The 16,600-nt window shown below is 47.2% G+C and overlaps 9 protein-coding genes across 14 annotated transcripts in view; 4 read left to right on the forward strand and 5 right to left on the reverse strand.

Moving 5' to 3' along the window:
* The window catches only part of tou (bromodomain adjacent to zinc finger domain 2B toutatis), a 34,676-nt gene extending 34,155 nt beyond the window's left edge, over positions 1-521 (reverse strand). The window contains exon 1 of one of the 3 annotated variants that reach the window (XM_070278084.1): positions 149-521. The gene's annotated coding sequence lies outside the window, so the exon portion shown is untranslated. The remainder of the gene's footprint in view (positions 1-148) is intronic. The other 2 variants (XM_017250301.3, XM_070278085.1) reach the window with 2 other exon arrangements.
* Positions 522-795: 274 nt separating this feature from the next.
* Egm (acyl-CoA dehydrogenase family member enigma) lies at positions 796-2,994 on the reverse strand. The gene is made up of 3 exons (XM_017250310.3): positions 1,813-2,994; positions 1,436-1,760; positions 796-1,380 (listed from the first exon to the last, which is right to left on the reverse strand). Exons 1-3 carry the CDS (start codon positions 2,886-2,888, stop codon positions 856-858), a joined length of 1,926 nt encoding a protein of 641 aa, XP_017105799.2. The 5' UTR covers positions 2,889-2,994; the 3' UTR covers positions 796-855.
* A 67-nt stretch (positions 2,995-3,061) lies between these two features.
* Positions 3,062-5,872, forward strand: Pgi (glucose-6-phosphate isomerase). 2 transcript variants are annotated; one of them, XM_043210876.2, is made up of 6 exons: positions 3,062-3,402; positions 3,505-3,642; positions 4,078-4,660; positions 4,720-4,959; positions 5,015-5,543; positions 5,605-5,872. In XM_043210876.2, exons 2-6 carry the CDS (start codon positions 3,509-3,511, stop codon positions 5,793-5,795), a joined length of 1,677 nt encoding a protein of 558 aa, XP_043066811.1. In that variant the 5' UTR covers positions 3,062-3,402; positions 3,505-3,508; the 3' UTR covers positions 5,796-5,872. The 2 variants fall into 2 exon arrangements, with proteins under 2 accessions (XP_043066811.1, XP_017105801.1); XM_017250312.3 differs by having other exon boundaries at positions 3,062-3,642.
* Positions 5,873-6,028: 156 nt separating this feature from the next.
* On the reverse strand, positions 6,029-9,307 carry LOC108131435 (WD repeat-containing protein 43). 2 transcript variants are annotated; one of them, XM_043210875.2, is made up of 6 exons: positions 8,956-9,307; positions 7,885-8,900; positions 7,698-7,826; positions 7,485-7,634; positions 6,359-6,468; positions 6,029-6,301 (listed from the first exon to the last, which is right to left on the reverse strand). In XM_043210875.2, exons 1-6 carry the CDS (start codon positions 9,259-9,261, stop codon positions 6,114-6,116), a joined length of 1,899 nt encoding a protein of 632 aa, XP_043066810.1. In that variant the 5' UTR covers positions 9,262-9,307; the 3' UTR covers positions 6,029-6,113. The 2 variants fall into 2 exon arrangements, with proteins under 2 accessions (XP_043066810.1, XP_017105800.2); XM_017250311.3 differs by having other exon boundaries at positions 6,371-6,468; positions 8,956-9,306.
* LOC108131440 (uncharacterized) lies at positions 6,488-8,090 on the forward strand. The gene has a single exon (XM_017250315.3). The coding sequence runs from the start codon at positions 6,541-6,543 to the stop codon at positions 7,432-7,434; it is 894 nt and encodes a 297-aa protein (XP_017105804.2). The 5' UTR covers positions 6,488-6,540; the 3' UTR covers positions 7,435-8,090.
* A 365-nt stretch (positions 9,308-9,672) lies between the features above and the next one.
* CCT8 (chaperonin containing TCP1 subunit 8) lies at positions 9,673-12,749 on the forward strand. Its single transcript, XM_017250313.3, has 3 exons — positions 9,673-9,831; positions 10,012-11,042; positions 11,103-12,749. Exons 1-3 carry the CDS (start codon positions 9,772-9,774, stop codon positions 11,650-11,652), a joined length of 1,641 nt encoding a protein of 546 aa, XP_017105802.2. The 5' UTR covers positions 9,673-9,771; the 3' UTR covers positions 11,653-12,749.
* A 1,269-nt stretch (positions 12,750-14,018) lies between these two features.
* On the reverse strand, positions 14,019-15,523 carry Ggamma1 (guanine nucleotide-binding protein subunit gamma-1). Of its 2 annotated transcripts, none has more exons than XM_017250319.3 (2): positions 15,383-15,523; positions 14,019-14,494 (listed from the first exon to the last, which is right to left on the reverse strand). In XM_017250319.3, the coding sequence occupies exon 2, from the start codon at positions 14,472-14,474 to the stop codon at positions 14,262-14,264; it is 213 nt and encodes a 70-aa protein (XP_017105808.1). In that variant the 5' UTR covers positions 14,475-14,494; positions 15,383-15,523; the 3' UTR covers positions 14,019-14,261. The 2 variants fall into 2 exon arrangements, with proteins under 2 accessions (XP_017105808.1, XP_017105809.1); XM_017250320.3 differs by having other exon boundaries at positions 14,019-14,663; positions 15,383-15,502.
* On the forward strand, positions 15,521-16,370 carry MrgBP (MRG/MORF4L binding protein). Its single transcript, XM_017250316.3, has 2 exons — positions 15,521-16,044; positions 16,103-16,370. Exons 1-2 carry the CDS (start codon positions 15,621-15,623, stop codon positions 16,285-16,287), a joined length of 609 nt encoding a protein of 202 aa, XP_017105805.2. The 5' UTR covers positions 15,521-15,620; the 3' UTR covers positions 16,288-16,370.
* Positions 16,322-16,595, reverse strand: LOC108131442 (uncharacterized). Its single transcript, XM_017250317.3, has one exon. It carries the CDS (start codon positions 16,593-16,595, stop codon positions 16,359-16,361), a length of 237 nt encoding a protein of 78 aa, XP_017105806.1. The 3' UTR covers positions 16,322-16,358.
* Between the last annotated feature and the right edge of the window lie 5 nt (positions 16,596-16,600).

Consider the following 16,600-nt stretch of genomic DNA (forward strand, 5'->3'; position numbering starts at 1 on the left):
GGGTATCAGACACAGCGGGTACACCTCAAGGGTGCCATTTTCCAAGACGGGAAGGGAATTCCCCATTAACTTTGATGGCCGGTAATTGAATACTTTTTTTTTTTTTTGTTTAAATTCTTATTAATGGAATAGAAATTTTTGTGCTTACCTGTTAGCTGTTGATTAATGCAGATTGACTTTTTTTTTGCAGCCCACACACACACTAGCACTCAATACGCACACGTTTCTTTCTCAATTTCTCGATTTTTTTGCTCAGGATATTTAATTTCTTCCTAATTTTTTTTTTTGCACACTTCACTAACACAAAATTTGCAGAGGGGAAAATTTTCGCCGCGGGCGTTTTTCCTTTTCGCCTTCCGCTCTTTATTTGCCTTTTTCTTGGCGTTGATTTTCACACGAGTGTCACTGTTCCACCCGCACGCGCAATTTCCGAGCGTTTTTTGCCGACGGCGCTTGGCACTACTAATTTTTACTTTTTTTATTTTGCAAGCTCCGTCTTAAACGCGCGCGAAATTAGTCACTCTCAGTAATCAATCATACTTGTCGGTTAAAGATCACCTCATCATAGTGATTTTTTGAATATTTTTCTGTCTTTTCAAGGATCAAGGATTTGTCCGCGTCTCGGCCTGTTTGTTGTTTTTGATTCTACGGTCGACTAGTGATGGCACTAGAGATGGACTACTGACTAGTCGCTAAAAACATGGTTGCCAGAGTTTTGCCATATAACCGGTTCAAATTAAATAAAACAGGCGCGAATTTTAAAAGCAGTTGACTAACTTGAAATAAAACTATGCATTTCAAACAGTTAAGTAACAAATATTTACTTTAATGATAGCACCAAATAATAATCAAAGCCTAAAAGTTGAACGTCAGTGGGTGTACTGGAAAGTAACCACCGCTCTTGGTCAGCTGCTTGGAGAGCCGCACCAGGTTGTTGTCGTTGTTAACAAAGTTGCCGCCAAAGATTTCCGTGCAGAGTGTTTGAACCCGGTCCCTGCCCTCCGAACAGATAGCCGTGGCCGTCAGCAGTTCATGGTCCGCCAGCGGCAGGCCAATGCAGTAGGATCGGGATGCGCGCGCTGTACTCGCCCACATGGCGTAAATCGTAGATGCCACTTCGGCCAAACGCTGCATTTCGCTCTGGCGCTCCACCACTGCATTGCCGTGCCGTGTCAGCATAAGTTCGACGGCCATTTGGAGACGGGCCACTGAATGCTCGATACAGAGGGCGGCCGCATCTAGAGAGGGATGCACATGCTCAGACAGCTTCATGTTGGTTTTTGGGTTGTCGACACTCCTGGTGTCTAGGAATTTGGCAAAGATATGGCCGGGGTGGAAGAGTGGATTCCGTGACTTTCGGACCCCAGCATTCAATGCTTGCTAAAATAATAAAATCAACATTAGTTCTTATTGGAGTTTGAGCTCCAATACTTACCCCCGCATGTTGGAGTCCAGATAAAGAAATAAACATGCCCAGCGTGTCCAGGGATTCTCCCTGCGTGCATAGTTGAGCAGCATTCCTTAATCCGACCTCCGTAGCCTCGCCGCTAAGCAAACTCTTGGGTCCCACCAGTCCCAGGTTTTGGGAGGCTATTTGATAGAGCTTTTGCAGGGTGAAGTACTTGGTAATGGCGCTCTCCAGGCTGGCATCTTGAGCTCGAAACTCGTCCAGAAGACCGGCAGTCATAAAAAGCATGCTCTCCATGGCGTAAACTGAGCACAGAGCGCGGGATAGGTGGACGCGGGTTAGCTCCAATTCTCTAAAAATAAAGGATATTAAAACCGATACTTTGGAGGTTGGAGAAGTCGTACTTGAGTTGGACTCCACACTGAGTCGTGTCCACGCTGTACTGGGTCAGTTCGTTGAGCAGTTTCTTGGCCAGGGACACTCCCACCAAGCTTCCCCTGAGGCGTGAGGATCTTACCAGTTGCTCCGAGTACCGATTTCCGTCGTGTGGAAGTCCCAAGACTTGATCCTCGCTCAGCTTCACCTGGTCAAAATGGACTCGCCTTAAATCCGCCTCCTTGCAGCCAAAGGTGGCGTGTTTCTCGCCCAGACGCACTCCCTCTTGCTGGGAATCTATCAGAAAGATGGTGCTACCACGACCCAAAACCCCGGGAACGTTAGGTTGTTGGGTTTGAGCGAGAACAAGGAAAAGTTGCCTCTCGCCGGGGGTACAGACCACAAAGGCTTTTTCACCGGAAAGCAGCCACTTTCCTGTTTCCGGCTGGAATTCCGCTTTCGTGTTGAAGTAGTCCTCCTCGGGCAAGGTGTACTCGTAAATGGCTTCTGTGGCTATCAGGCGTCCAGCAGATAGCTCTGGGAGGTACCTCTGCTTCTGGAGGGCACTGCCGACCTCCTTGAGAAGATCCACAACCACACGGTGGGTCTGAAGGCTGAGAGTTAAGCTGGTGTCTGAAGAGTCCGGCTCGCTGGCTATCAAACTAGCACTCCATCCATAGCCTTGTCCCTCGAAGTCCTTGGGTACATTAAGACCGTAGAGGCCCAATTGGCGGAAGGTCTCCGGAATGGACTTTTGTCCCTCTGGTTCACGCGACTCCCCGAAGTAGTTTTTCAAAGGAAGCACAGAGTTTTCCAGCTGGGACATGTCATCTCGTGGAATCACCTCTGGGTAGGCTAGTAGCTCCTTGTCTACCACCCCGATGAAGAAGTTCTTAGCCAAGGGCTCCCGGGTGGGCAGCTGTTGTTGTTGTTCCGGCGACTCCTCCACGAATTCCGATTTTCCATCCTCGCTAGCGACGGCGTCCTGCTGCTGACTGTCCAAGCTGGAGGCAGTGGCCTTGGTGCTCCTGCCACGGCTCAGCAAGGTGCTGTTCCTGTTATATCTCAGGAGCCGGGAGGCACCGGAAAATAAGGCGGAACGCATTGTTATTTTGGAAATTAGATAATCGGTGTTATTTTTCGGTTATCGTTCGCAGTTCCCATCTCTAATGCGAAACAGTGTTGGAAAGTGCATCATGAAGTTGCCCTGCAGCCAGATTGATAAAAATAATTCAAGCCAGGCGGCAGTTTGTTTAATTTCAAATTGGCTATATCACATACATCATATCACCCCACCAACATGATCATTTAAAAACAACAAGTTTAAAATTTCGAAAACACACAAAATTCCAAAAACCAGGTCCCGGCCAAAGACAAAATCAAAACAAATGGTGGAACAGCGTGGCAACCCCGCCGTTTGTTATTCATTTGACATTGAAGGTGCTCGAATTCCAGAAAAGGACGTTGGAAAACCCGCTGTGCGGCTCAATACCTTTTCATCTTTCAACCACGGCGAAGTTCTGGGTCAGTGCTCTGGATATTTACCGGAGCCAGATAAAAGTCTACCTGCATTATCGCGGCGAACGAAAGTTTCGATCAACGGCGAGATTATTATTTAAGTGAAGTGTCGCGATTTTGTATTCGCAGTTCAACCCGCGCGGTTCTTACGAGTGTTAACGTGACCAACACCTCCTTCTCCCCCACATTCTCAATCCCATAAGGAATATGGCCGGCCCTTTGCCCCCGCTCGCCCAGGAACCAGCTTTCCAAAAGCTCCAGGAGTACTTTGATGCTCAGGGCAAGGACCTGAAAATCAAGGACCTGTTTCAGAATGATGCCAAGCGGTTTTCCAAATACAGGTGGGTGAAAGGAGTCTCCTTTTTTTTGGGGATATACATACATGAGTTATGTATGCCGACGTGTTTCGTTACAGTTGTGGTCGCAATTATGGTACTTATATAAACTTTTATTAAAAAACAATTATGTTTTTGGATTTTTAAAAGACTTAATTTATTTTTAAAGAAAGAAAACTAGAAGACTTTCAAATATTAAAAAATATATTTCAATTAAAAGTTGAAAAAGTACTATTATTATGACCGCAAGTGTACAGCCCACCCGTTTATGTATCCCATCAGCCCAGTCATATACCATTCCGCAAACTCTCACTTTCACCATTGACGCGCCGAGTGTCGTAAGCTACGTTTTTGTCCTTGCGTAAGGTCACAGCAACGACCTCCGCTTCGAACTCCGAGGTCGAATGATTTTTACTATATTTCCCGTCTGTTGTTTATCAGCCTGCGCTTGCAAACTCAAAACGATGGCGAGATACTGCTGGACTACTCGAAGAATCGTGTCAACGACGAGGTCTGGGACCTGCTCATCCAGCTGGCGAAGGCCCGTCGCGTGGACGCCGCTAGGGACGCCATGTTCGCCGGCCAGCACATCAACATCACCGAGAATCGTGCTGTCCTGCACACAGCGCTGCGCAACCGCAGCAATGATCCGGTCCTGGTCGACGACAAGGACGTTATGCCCGACGTCCGTGCCGAGCTGGCCCACATGAAGGAGTTCACAAACAAGGTCATCTCCGGTGTCTGGCGGGGCTGCACCGGCAAGCAGATCACCGATGTGGTCAACATCGGCATCGGTGGCTCCGATTTGGGACCCCTGATGGTCACCGAGGCCCTTAAGCCCTACGGCAAGGGTCTGCACTCGCACTTCGTATCGAATATCGATGGCACCCACTTGGCGGAGGTCCTCAAGAAGGTGTCGTACGAGACCACCCTCTTCATTGTCGCCTCGAAGACCTTCACCACCCAGGAGACGATTACCAATGCTACCTCTGCCAAGACTTGGCTGCTGGAACAGGCCAAGGATGTAAGTAAATCATGGTCTGGACCTGAACCCATGAAGTCTAATCTCTTGTAAAATCGTAGCCTGAGTCTGTTGCCAAGCATTTCGTTGCCCTCTCGACCAACAAGGAGAAGGTGACCGCTTTCGGCATCGACAGTGCCAACATGTTCGGCTTCTGGGACTGGGTGGGAGGACGCTACTCCCTCTGGTCGGCCATCGGTCTCTCCATCTGTCTGTCCATTGGATTCGAGAACTTTGAGCAGCTGTTGGACGGCGCCCACTACATGGACAACCACTTCAAGACGGTGCCCTTCGAGAAGAACGTTAGTATTGCAAAGTAAATCCCCAAGTTTTGAGGTTAAAATCCTTGTTTTTTAGGCTCCCGTCATTTTGGCCGTCCTGGGAGTGTGGTACTCGAACTTCTTCAAGGCGGAAACCCACGCCCTGCTGCCCTACGACCAGTACTTGCACCGTTTCGCCGCCTATTTCCAGCAAGGTGACATGGAGAGCAACGGAAAGTTCGTCAGCAAGGCCGGAAAACCTGTCAAGTATAGCACCGGCCCCATCGTGTGGGGTGAGCCGGGCACCAACGGCCAGCACGCCTTCTACCAGCTCATCCACCAGGGCACCCGCCTCATCCCCTGCGACTTCATTGCCCCCGCCCAGACGCACAATCCCATTGCCGGCGGCAAGCATCACAAGATCCTGCTCTCCAACTTCCTGGCCCAAACGGAAGCCCTCATGATGGGCAAGACCACCGACGAGGCCCGGGCCGAGCTCTCCAAGGCCGGCTTGTGCGGCAACGAACTGGAAAACTTGCTGCCCCACAAAGTATTTGTTGGCAACCGTCCGACGAACTCGATTGTTGTGAAGAAGGTCTCGCCGTTCACATTGGGCGCCTTGATTGGTGAGTGTGGATGGGTCATGTCTTTAATTGGACAAATCGATTTCAATTATCTATCTTTCAGCACTTTATGAGCACAAGATCTTCGTGCAGGGCATCATCTGGGACATCAACTCGTTCGATCAGTGGGGCGTTGAGCTGGGAAAGCAGCTGGCCAAGGCCATCGAGCCGGAGCTGGATCACTGCAACGAGGTCTCCTCGCACGATAGCTCCACGAACGGCCTGATCAACTTCATCAAAGCCAATTGGAAGTAAATTCATTCGGCTCTCTGTCTTGCGAAATTAAATGAAAAGTTTGAATAAATGCTCTAATTGTTAGTTGTTATTGAGGAGCCATCGCTTACGTATACTCAGCCTACAGTCCACAACCCACCACCCCCCTACTTGGCACACTGTTCTTATTGTATTTCTCATGGAAACAATCTCATGTCGGAATTAGACCAATAATTGGCTCCCTCTATTCGTTGTTGCACGCGTAGTTTAAAAATAAAAACTAACCGGAATTCAGTGTAGAAAACTCTGTTTGACAAAAATAATAGTGTTTAATTTTGGATGTTAATTTACAGTGGAGGGCTACTCCTCCTCCGCCATCGATTCATCAGAGTCGTCTGTGTCCGGATTGCCATCGTCAGTGGCCAGGTCGTCGTCTGCCTCGACGTCTTGCTCCGAAACGCTGGCTGGACTCACTTGCTGCTCTTCAAGATCGCTCCAGTTATTTTCACTCAGCAGGTTATCGTCTTCGAGGGTCTCTTCTAGGTCATCTGGAAAGCCAACCCAAGTGGTCAATGGTCTTTGGTTGCTCTTAACCTTGTCGGTGCCTTTTAACTCACCTGGCTCATCGTCCACAATCAGAGCCTTGCTATCGTTCAAGTGGTTGTCAGCGTTGCGCTTCATCTGACTGATAATCAGGTTGACTCTTCCCGAAATCCTAAAAGTGTTTTATTTTTGTTGAAAATCTGACGTTAACACACAAATATTCCAAAGAAACAAAATCACAAAAATGGACCTAATGTGCAATGAGGGTCCCAAGTACCATGATCCAACCCATACGGAGGGGAAACCCGATTCCAAGACCGCCATCAGCAACACGATTCCAATCACCCAAATACCCAGCCTCACCAAAGACCTGGCACTGTGCAACAAGCCGCTCTGCGATGATGCGGACATGCAATGCATCATCGACCTGATCAGCGCCACCGTCTGCGAGGCGGTGACCATCATTGAGTCGGACCCGCGAGGTCTCTTCTGCTACAAGATGCCTACCAAGACGTTTACCGGGGTCAGTATTTCCTCCGGCTTGCCCTCCACCGTTGTGATCGGGGGCGTGGCCGGGGCCGAGCAGGACCCATCCACTGTCCAGCGAAATGCGCCCTACGTGTCTGCGGACTCGGGATCTAGCGGCCTGGTGCGACACGCTCTGACCATCGGCAATTTCGAGTACGCCAATGCCATTTCCGATGTCCGGGACTTCATCAGCCGATGGGAACTGTCGCCGGACACCAAGTGCGTGGTCATCAGCAACGCTAATAACCACGTTGTCCCCATCAAGGGCACCATCTACTTCATTGACGCCCACTTCTCCCGGCCGACACCCCGCTGCCCGAATCCTCTGGCCGTCGCCAAGGTGCGGTTCATCGTCACCGTGTCCAAGCTGTTGCTGCCCTGCTATCCTGTGATGATCACCTATCGCTTCGAAGGCTACAACACCCTGTACTATGCTGTGGGAGAACGGTCCCTCAATTCGTTTACCTTCCAGCGGTTCTACATCGACACCATCTTGCACACCAAACTGAGCTTCTTCGCGGCGGTGGCCGAGTGCCGTCATGGCACCGTGGACCACCCCAAGGACAATGTCAAGTCAAGAAAATCAAAAAAGCCCTCAGAAAAGAAGTAGTTCCGTTTTCCACTCGAGTTTATGATGTTTTTCCCTCTTGAGTTACTCACTGTAAAGCTTCTGAGAGGCAGTGCATCCGCTGCTCCGCCACGCCAAGACAAACGGCCAACTTTTCGCGCAGTGCCTCCTTGTCCTCGGACATGAGGACACTGGTGTGGGTGGAGGCGAGTACTTTCAGCCACCGTAAACCAGAGCCAACACTGAAATTCCAAAGAGAAGTTTTAAGATGTTTTGTTGAACAACGTTTCAGGATAACCACTCACCTGGTATGCTTTCCTTGTAACAGAATGGATAGCTCGTTCACCAGAGGACTCACATACTCCAGCGGTAGCCGGTCCAACGTCAATTGTATCGTCTCCACATCATTTGTACTCAGAACGGCTTTAATCATCCTAGAAAATGAATGAAAGTTTAATAAAAGCCTTTGATTTAAAGGTACTCCATCCTTACGCCTGGTCTTTGCTGTGGAGTGCCTGCATCAGCAGCTGGGTCTTGCTCTGGGTCTGCAACTTGCCGCCGCTCAGCTTGGTGGACTGGATCTGCAGGTGCTGCAGCCGCGCCTCCATGGGCACATCGTTTTGTACCTTTTTCTGGGAGATCGGCAGGGCGCTGTTGTACTCTACGTTCTTTTGGCTCACTATGGGCTTCTGAACTTTGGTGGCTTCCTGGAATCCTATCTGCTCCTTGCCCTTCTTTTTCGCATACAGCTTTTTGGGATCGGCTCGCACAATAACGTTCAGTTTTTCGGCATAGTTGGGAGTGAACCGTTCGAACTGCAACTGCTGGCGGCTGCCGTAGCCGAAGAGGATTTCGTGGGAACGGTTGGAGTCCGTCACAAAGTGAGCTGCCACTGCCAGAATGGGTTCGACGGTCTCCGCGCCATCGGACACTATTTGGAGGGACACTTTCGGCTTAACGAACTTCTCGGCAGATAAACTGTTGACATTAAGCAGGTAGATGTGTATATTGCCATTGCGAGTCACACTGGCCACCCGCAGCTGGCCATCCTCGCGCACTTCACTGGTCAAGCAGTACGCCAGATCCTCCATCAGAAGCGTACATGCCGATGCTTTGCTTTTCCCCCGCTTCTCGACCTTCCAGAAGCAAATTACACGCTCCATCTTGGCTGTGGTTAGAACGAACTCGGAACTATCTGCACATACGACTTGGCTGATGGTATTTATTTCTCCGGAGTGCCCGGTGAAGGTCTCCACCAGTTCCTTGGTCTTCACGTCAAAGACCTTCAGCTGACGCGACCCCACAGCCAAGGTGCGGCTCTTTGGGAGGTAGGCGATGTTCTGGGGCTTTTCGGGTCCCACCTGCCAGTCACCGAGGCAGCGCCCCTCCGACAGCGACCAGACAAGTGCCCGGCAATCGACACCCACTGTGTACAAGTGATCTGCATTGTCGTACGCAATTGAAGTGACAGCTCCATCGTGGTTGTCCCCACTAAGCGTGCGTTCGATCTGCAAGAGGAAACCAATGAAGATTGGGGTTTTATGACACAAACCTACCACTAACCTTGCCCTCAGCCAACGAGTATATGACTACGACTCCTTTGAGTGTTCCCAGTGCTATGTACAGTTTGTTGTCTGTTGCCTCCTGGCTCTGGAGGCTCTTACGAGACTTCTTCGGGCGGGGAGCTGAGAGAGACACCCACGTGAGTGCCGTACACGGCCCGGAGACCTGCAGGTTTGGCGTAAACTCCTGCTTCAGTGTATTCGTCTCCGTGTTCCATATCCGCAGTACGCCCAGCTCGTCCACCGAGGCAAACAATTGGCCACCATTGGGCGAGAATCCCAACACGTGCTTCTTGCCCAGCGACATTGTTTTGTATGAGTTTGCTTATTGCGGCAAAGGGGGATTCCATACGATACCTATCGATGGTCGCCACTTGTTGTTGTTTGTGGGTATTATTATTATGTTTTCTCTATGTTTAGATAATTTAGAAAATTAAATAGTTAAATAAATTAGTTTTAGTTTTTAGAAAGGAATTAATAAAATAATGTATTATTCATAAATAAATTTTTAAGGCAAAAACAAAATAGTCACCTATTAAAACTTCGATAACTTTTATTGAGATCATGTTTGTTTTTTTTATTCGTTGTTTTTAGGTACAACATTTATTTTAAAACTTATCAATTTTAATTTAAAATTATAAAAAATAAATAAATAAAACTTTAGTTCTGGCCACCTCTATAAACTTCGATATCCGATAAGCAACCTATCGATTGCCCGCGTCCAGAATGTTCGCAGCTGTCAAACGAAATTGAGGTTATAAACTCTAGCTGGAACTTACCGACTGCTTCGCCGTGAATTTGAAATCTGTGCACAAAAATGGCTCTATCTGTTCCAAAAGCACCCGGAGTAGCGCAGATGCTGAAGGATGGCGCCCGGGTAAGTGCAACAAACAGGACCCAAGACCAGTGGGGCCTATAAAGTACCGGTTTCATTGAAATTCGGCTTTAAATAAAAACATGCCGTCTCGGGGAGTCTCGTGATTAGTCATCCCGTTGATGCTTCGCCGCGCACATGAACGAAAAATGACTAATTATTTCATTTTTATGGTATCCCTAGATGTACAGTGGGCTTGAGGAGGCCGTCTACCGCAACATCAGCGCCTGCAAGGAGTTCGCACAGACCATGCGTTCCGCCTACGGACCGAACGGCATGAACAAGATGATAATCAATCACATTGAGAAGCAGTTTGTGACCAGCGATGCCGGCACCATCATGCGAGAGTTGGATGTAGAGCACCCGGCCGCCAAGCTGATCGTTATGGCCAGCCAGATGCAGGACGCCGAGGTGGGAGACGGCACCAACTTTGTCGTGGTGCTGGCCGGTGCCCTGCTGGAGTCCGCAGAGGAACTTCTGCGCCTGGGCATCACCACAGCCGAAATCGCTGACGGTTACGAGAAAGCCCTCGAGAAGGCTCTGGAAATCCTTCCAACCTTGGTTAGCCACAAAATCGAGGACTACCGCAACGTGGACAAGGTGAAGGATGTTTTGCGCACCGCCATCATGTCCAAGCAGTACGGTCAGGAGGATTTCCTCAACAACCTGGTGAGCCAGGCCTGCGTCTCCATTCTGCCAGATGAGGGTACCTTCAATGTGGACAACATCCGCATTTGCAAGATCCTAGGTAGCGGCCTCGGCAAGTCCGAGGTCGTCCGCGGCATGGTGTTCAAGCGCTTCGTTGAGGGCGACGTTACCTTTGCTGAGAAGGCAAAGATTGTCATCTTCTCATGCCCCGTGGACATCATTCAGACCGAGACCAAGGGCACGGTGCTAATCAAGTCGGCCGACGAGCTCCTCAACTTCTCTTCTGGTGAGGAGGGCCTTCTGGAGTCCCAGATCAAGGCTATCGCCGATGCCGGCGTCAAGGTGGTAGTGGCTGGCGGTAAAGTCGGTGACATGGCTCTGCATTTCCTTAACAAATACGGACTGATGGCTGTGCGTCTCAACTCCAAGTTCGACCTGCGCCGCCTGAGCCGTTCTGTGAACGCCACAGTCCTGCCGCGCATCACCACACCCAGCCAGGAGGAGTTGGGCTACTGCGACAAGGTCTGCATCGAGGAACTGGGTGACACCACGATTGTGGCTTTCAGGTGGGTCTTATGGAACTTTTAGCTTGGTGAATATTATTTTAAATGCAAGTACCTTTCTAGGAATGAGGGCAAGGACTCTCGAATCGCTACTGTGGTTATCCGCGGCGCCACCGACAACTTCATGGATGATATTGAGCGTGCTTTGGATGATGGAGTGAACAACTTCAAGTGCCTGACCCGCGATGGACGCTACCTGCCTGGAGCCGGCGCCACCGAGATCGAACTGGCCACCCAGCTGTCCGCCTTTGCCGATACCCTTCCTGGTTTGGAGCAGTATGCCGTGCGCAAGTTCGCCAACGCCCTGGAGGTCTTCCCCAAGGCTCTGGCTGAAAACTCTGGCGTCAACGGCACCGAGATCGTCAACCAGCTGTACTTGGCCCACACCTCCGAGAGCGGCAAGACCATTGGCTTCGACATCGAGCCCGAGAAGGCCGCCACCATTGACACCACCAAGGCGAAGCTGTTCGATCTGTACCAGGCCAAGTTCTGGGGTCTCAAATACGCCGTGGGCGCTGCCACAACCATCCTGAAGGTGGACCAGATCATCATGGCCAAGCGTGCTGGCGGACCCAAGCCCCGACAGGCTGCTGGCAGCGATGACGAGAGTTAAACGTCTCCACTGTGATGCGTACTGCTTAAATATAACTAGTTCTCCTCCTCCTCCTCCTATAGAGAGGGCTTTGTATTTTCACAAATGAATCCCCCATGGAAATTCTAAATTTCATTAACCTCTCACACACACACTCATCCACTTACACCCATGCACTACACACAGTTTCTTGTATTAATAAACTTAACTTACGAAAACTGAAATAAAACCAGAAGGATTTTGTTTTTTTTTTTCGCACCGAACCCGGTGCCTTCGCTAGATAACTGATCTATGTTATCGCCATTTATTTTTGGAATTTAAGCAAACGATTATTCATTTTGAGTACAATACATATTTCAAATGCTTATTCGCAGATACATTTCAATAATATTTGTGGGACTCGTCCCGTCGCAAAAGATTTGTATTAATTTTTTATGAATATTTTTTTTGAATTCAAAATTGGAATTTTGGATAAAACGTGTTAAAGTGTCGATCGATGATCAATGATGATGTACGTGTGTGCGTGCTGGTGTTATTTTTCTGAATCTGAATCTGTCAATTTTCTAATATAATAGTTTAACATTTTTGTTTTCTTTCCTGCCGCATTTTGGGAAGAATGCGAGCGATCCGTGCTCCATTGGATGGCTCGCCTGTCCCCAAGAAAAAATCCACGGGAATGGCCGGACGAACGAACATAAAAGTATCCATGTGAAGCTTCCGTAAATTCGAAAACTGTTCTTATCTCTTTGGAATGGTCCTTTTTCGGAGAATGCGATGGCTTCCAAGTCGTTCTGCAGTTTTGACTTGGAAATACCCACCCAAAATGTCAACCTTTTGGCGGAATGGCGGCTTTGGGCCACATTTTGCTGTTTGCTCACGACAGCAAATTGGAGTTCAAAACCTTGTATGAACCTTTTTTTTTCGAATTTCGAATCGAACATAAAAAATGGTTTTTTTTGTCAAAAAATGTGTGATTCTTGAGTAAACTCTGCTTGAATTTTGATTTATTACGAACTAAAGTCATCGCCAATTCCGCGTTACTAATTAAATGCATTTACTGGAAGAACCGATCCATTAAATAATAATATTTATGTTTTTCCCATCGGCAACAGAGATTTTGGGGAAAATCAGTCCCGATGGAAATCGCATTTTTCTTTTGAATATGCAACATGTATATGCATGTACGTACGATGATGATGTTGGATGGCAATCATCAGGATATATATCCTATAGGATAATCTTTACTTTTCATTCCAATACCATTCAAATAGTCCCTTCGCCATGTTAGTTTATATAAAAATAGCTTTCCTCTGGGGTTAATTACGGTTCTCTCATGCCAATTTCAAATAGTTACAATAGCGCTCAGAACAATTTTTGGTGAAAATTCGATTGGGAAATGGATAAAGGATGGTGTTAGGATGATGTGTGATGGATTAAAGTGTCTATATTCTGTATAAGAGATGGAAAAAAATCACACATTCTTTTAATCATTTTTACTAAACTGGATGGAACTGACAATTTTCGGATTCTACGGAGGTTTAACTGGCTGTGTGTTTTGTAAATCGTAACTAAAATTGAGTTTTGACTTCAAAAATGATTGGTTTCGAAAGTAGCTTTGAATTATTTAGTCTATAATTGGCATGAGTATGCCCATAGTGGAATCAAAAATGGAGAAACTACGCTAAGGAGATAAATATATTTGATTATTTGTTTTCGATTTCTTTGGTATTATTATATATCTCGTGTCGCGTTACTGCAACATCGTTTCGTTATATATTTTGACTAAGAAAAACGTGATAATAAACGCACTAAATATTGCGATAAGTTCAACTAGTTGAGTTGTTTCTTGTGGGTAGTAGCATTGCTGCTTCTTTTGTTAAAGCTTTTTTAAAGTAATTTTTTTAATAATATATTGTTGCGTATATTTGTTATAAGGTGATCCACTGCCGTGGCGGTGGCCAACAAGCTTCAAAATACATACATTTTTTCATGCACTTCTCCATCTCAATAATCAATAAACAGATACTTCTCGAAATAAGAAGGCAAAATATATGTATTTTCGGTTGAGTTTACGTTTTATTGAAAAATTTGTATGCTGCATTACGTTGATATTTTTTAGTTTTTTTGTATTTGTATATAGATTTCTGTGAGAATTTCGGTTTATACTTCGGTTTAGGTATTAGTAGTAATTGTCGTTATAGTTGGGATATTCGTGTACATTAACAACAGCGTTTTTGTCTAATTTGAAGGGGGAACTCTGATAACTCTGATATCTTTGGGTCAAATGCTAAAATATTGGGGCTTCTTGGATTTTGTTCTGTTTTGTTACTTTGGGTTCTCTATATGCTCGGACATGTCATGTTAACATGAATGGTACACATTGATACATCGTTATATATATATATTTTTCCTCGCAATTGGAATTAAAATTGTAACTATATTGCTTATGACAATCGTAGTTATTGTTGCTTTTACACAAAGATATATTGATCCAGGTGGTGTTGTCTGGTACTGATGTACTGTCGTACTTCATAATCCATCTCGCTAAACTAAAAATAATCTAACATCCGCCGGTGCTCCTCCTTTCAGCTTCCAATTTTCACCGGACGGATCCTCCATCCAGCACCTTCTTAAAGTACGGTGCATGATGACTTCTCGCGGAATGGATTAACCTTCTGGCTGGTGAAACCAGTCAGCAGGTAGTCCTCCTGCTCGTGCTCCGTGATGTACTTCATCATTTTGGCGCAAGACTCGGAGACGGTCTGGCGCTCAATGGCCGCCTCGCGTCGCAGCTGCTCCACGACGACGCGCTGCTGCTGCAGGGATGATGACATTACGTCCATGATGGCTGTCTCGGATAGGCCTATGGTTGAAAAGTTTCTCAGTGATACTGATACTGTAAAATGCAATTACGGAATGGTGGGTGTGTGGTGTGATTTTTTTTTTGGTTTTTTTGGTTGTATGATCGAACCGATCAAACGCAAGTGCTCTGAATGTTTATCGGGGGATGGTGGATGGATCTTAATGGCAGGCTGGAAATAACAAAAGAGCATTGCGCCGGGGCAATGGTTTAGATTACTGTTTGTCTAGAATGTGTTTCCCACATGGATACAACATCGAACAGGCGACAGCGACACAATGCTAGAAGGCATACAAGGTGTTTCAAAAGAAAGTCTTAATAATAGATGGAAATTGATTCTCTCAGAGTTTGTGAACTTTCTTTTGAGACACCATGTATTCAGAATGCTAGTTGAAGGCAGAGATAGTTGATAGGGTTTTAGTTTAGATTAGAGATTAGAGAGTTAGGACAGCTGCTACTGGGCCGATGAGTCACGCTTACACACATTATTTAGTCCAAATACGCGCAGGGATTAGTTAAATCGATCGAATTGCTGATTAATATTCCAGGCTAACTGGAAACCTTGACACTTTGCAGAACACCAACGAACAAGTGCAAGGTTATTGACTATTCTCAGGGCGGACAAGAGCGGTGGACACTTTTCACAACACATGGACGGTCACAGACCACTACTCAGTATATATGTACAGGCATATGCGTAATTTATATTATATATTAGCAAAGAAATTGTGTTTTGGAAACACCCAGATGTATAAATTTTAGGAAAAACACACACACATTGATGCAAATATGCATGTGGTGGACAGATTTTGGAAAGATAACAGAGACAGCGTAGGAGGATAGGGACACACAACACACAGCTATTATCGGACACTATAGGGTTTTATTTACCAGTTCCACTATATAGTTTTTAATTCTCGAACTAATGCAGAAATCGGGCTAACGTTGACGAATAAAAATAGATACACACCCAAAATTAGGGACGTGCCTGGATGCGATAGTTGGCGGTGGACTATCGTTTTGCGGCTAGTAGCATGTGCGCACGCCAAAGTGCCGCCACTAACACCGTGTGTTTTCGTAAAAAAAAAAACGCGCCGGCCCGCCTCAGGTTTCTTTTAACGGCTACAAAATGATGGCCAAGGATAAGGGTCTGGCAGTGGCTGGAGGGGTGGCCCCGTTACCAGCTACTGTGGATCTTGAGTGGTCCGCCGAAGAGGAGGTGCATCTGTTCCACGCGATGGAGGGGCTGCGGCCAGTGGGCATCAACAAACACTTCTACATGTCTTGCATTGCCCAGCGATTTTCCAAAGCCCTCAACCGTGAGGTGCCCAGCGATATGATTTGGCGGCACTTGGAAACCATGTACAAGCTAAAGGAACTCGACCACCTTGAGTCTCTGCCCTTTCCCAACGAGGAGCGCGAGTTTAGCCTGCCGGAGCAGGATTATGGCACGCTTCAGGTCAAAAAGACGGCTGTGGAGGTAAATACAGCCGTGGAAGCAGCTCCACCAGGAGATGCGAATAGCACTGCACCCGCTGACACCAATGGAAAAGGTTAGTCATTTCCGGTTCGTCGTCAAGATGGTTTAAAAATAAAACATTTTCTTTTCAGCCCCAATGACCAAAGCAACTACTCCTGCAAACAGCACAAAGGATGCCGAGAAGAAAGCATCCAGCAAACCTGCAGAATTACCTAAGCGACCGGCCAAACGGACCCGTGGCTCCATGTCTAACGAGTCTATTAGTCCCTCAACCACACCCCCGCCAATGCAGAGTAACAAACGCCGTCGCATCTAGAAACTCTACTCGAATGAACAGCTGTTATGACAAGTCTTAGTTAACTATCTTTATTGTACATAAAAAAAGATTTATTCTTCGAACTCGTTATTGGAATCTTCATTTGAGCCATCCTCCTGGTCAGCCGCAACACCTACGGTAGCCTGCATGTTGTCCAGCAAGGATTTTAGAAGACGTCGGTTCAGGTGATCCGTCTGCGTTAGTTCCCTGACTTGCTGTTGTGGATTATCTGTATCTGCGGGGGCCGTTGTATTTGTAGCTGGTGTAGGATTCGTGGCCATGGCTTTGATGTTCTCCAGTAAAGGCATATTTT

Source organism: Drosophila bipectinata, chromosome 2R (assembly GCF_030179905.1).
Source record: "Drosophila bipectinata strain 14024-0381.07 chromosome 2R, DbipHiC1v2, whole genome shotgun sequence".
In the NCBI taxonomy this organism is placed as follows: Eukaryota; Metazoa; Arthropoda; class Insecta; order Diptera; family Drosophilidae; genus Drosophila; species Drosophila bipectinata.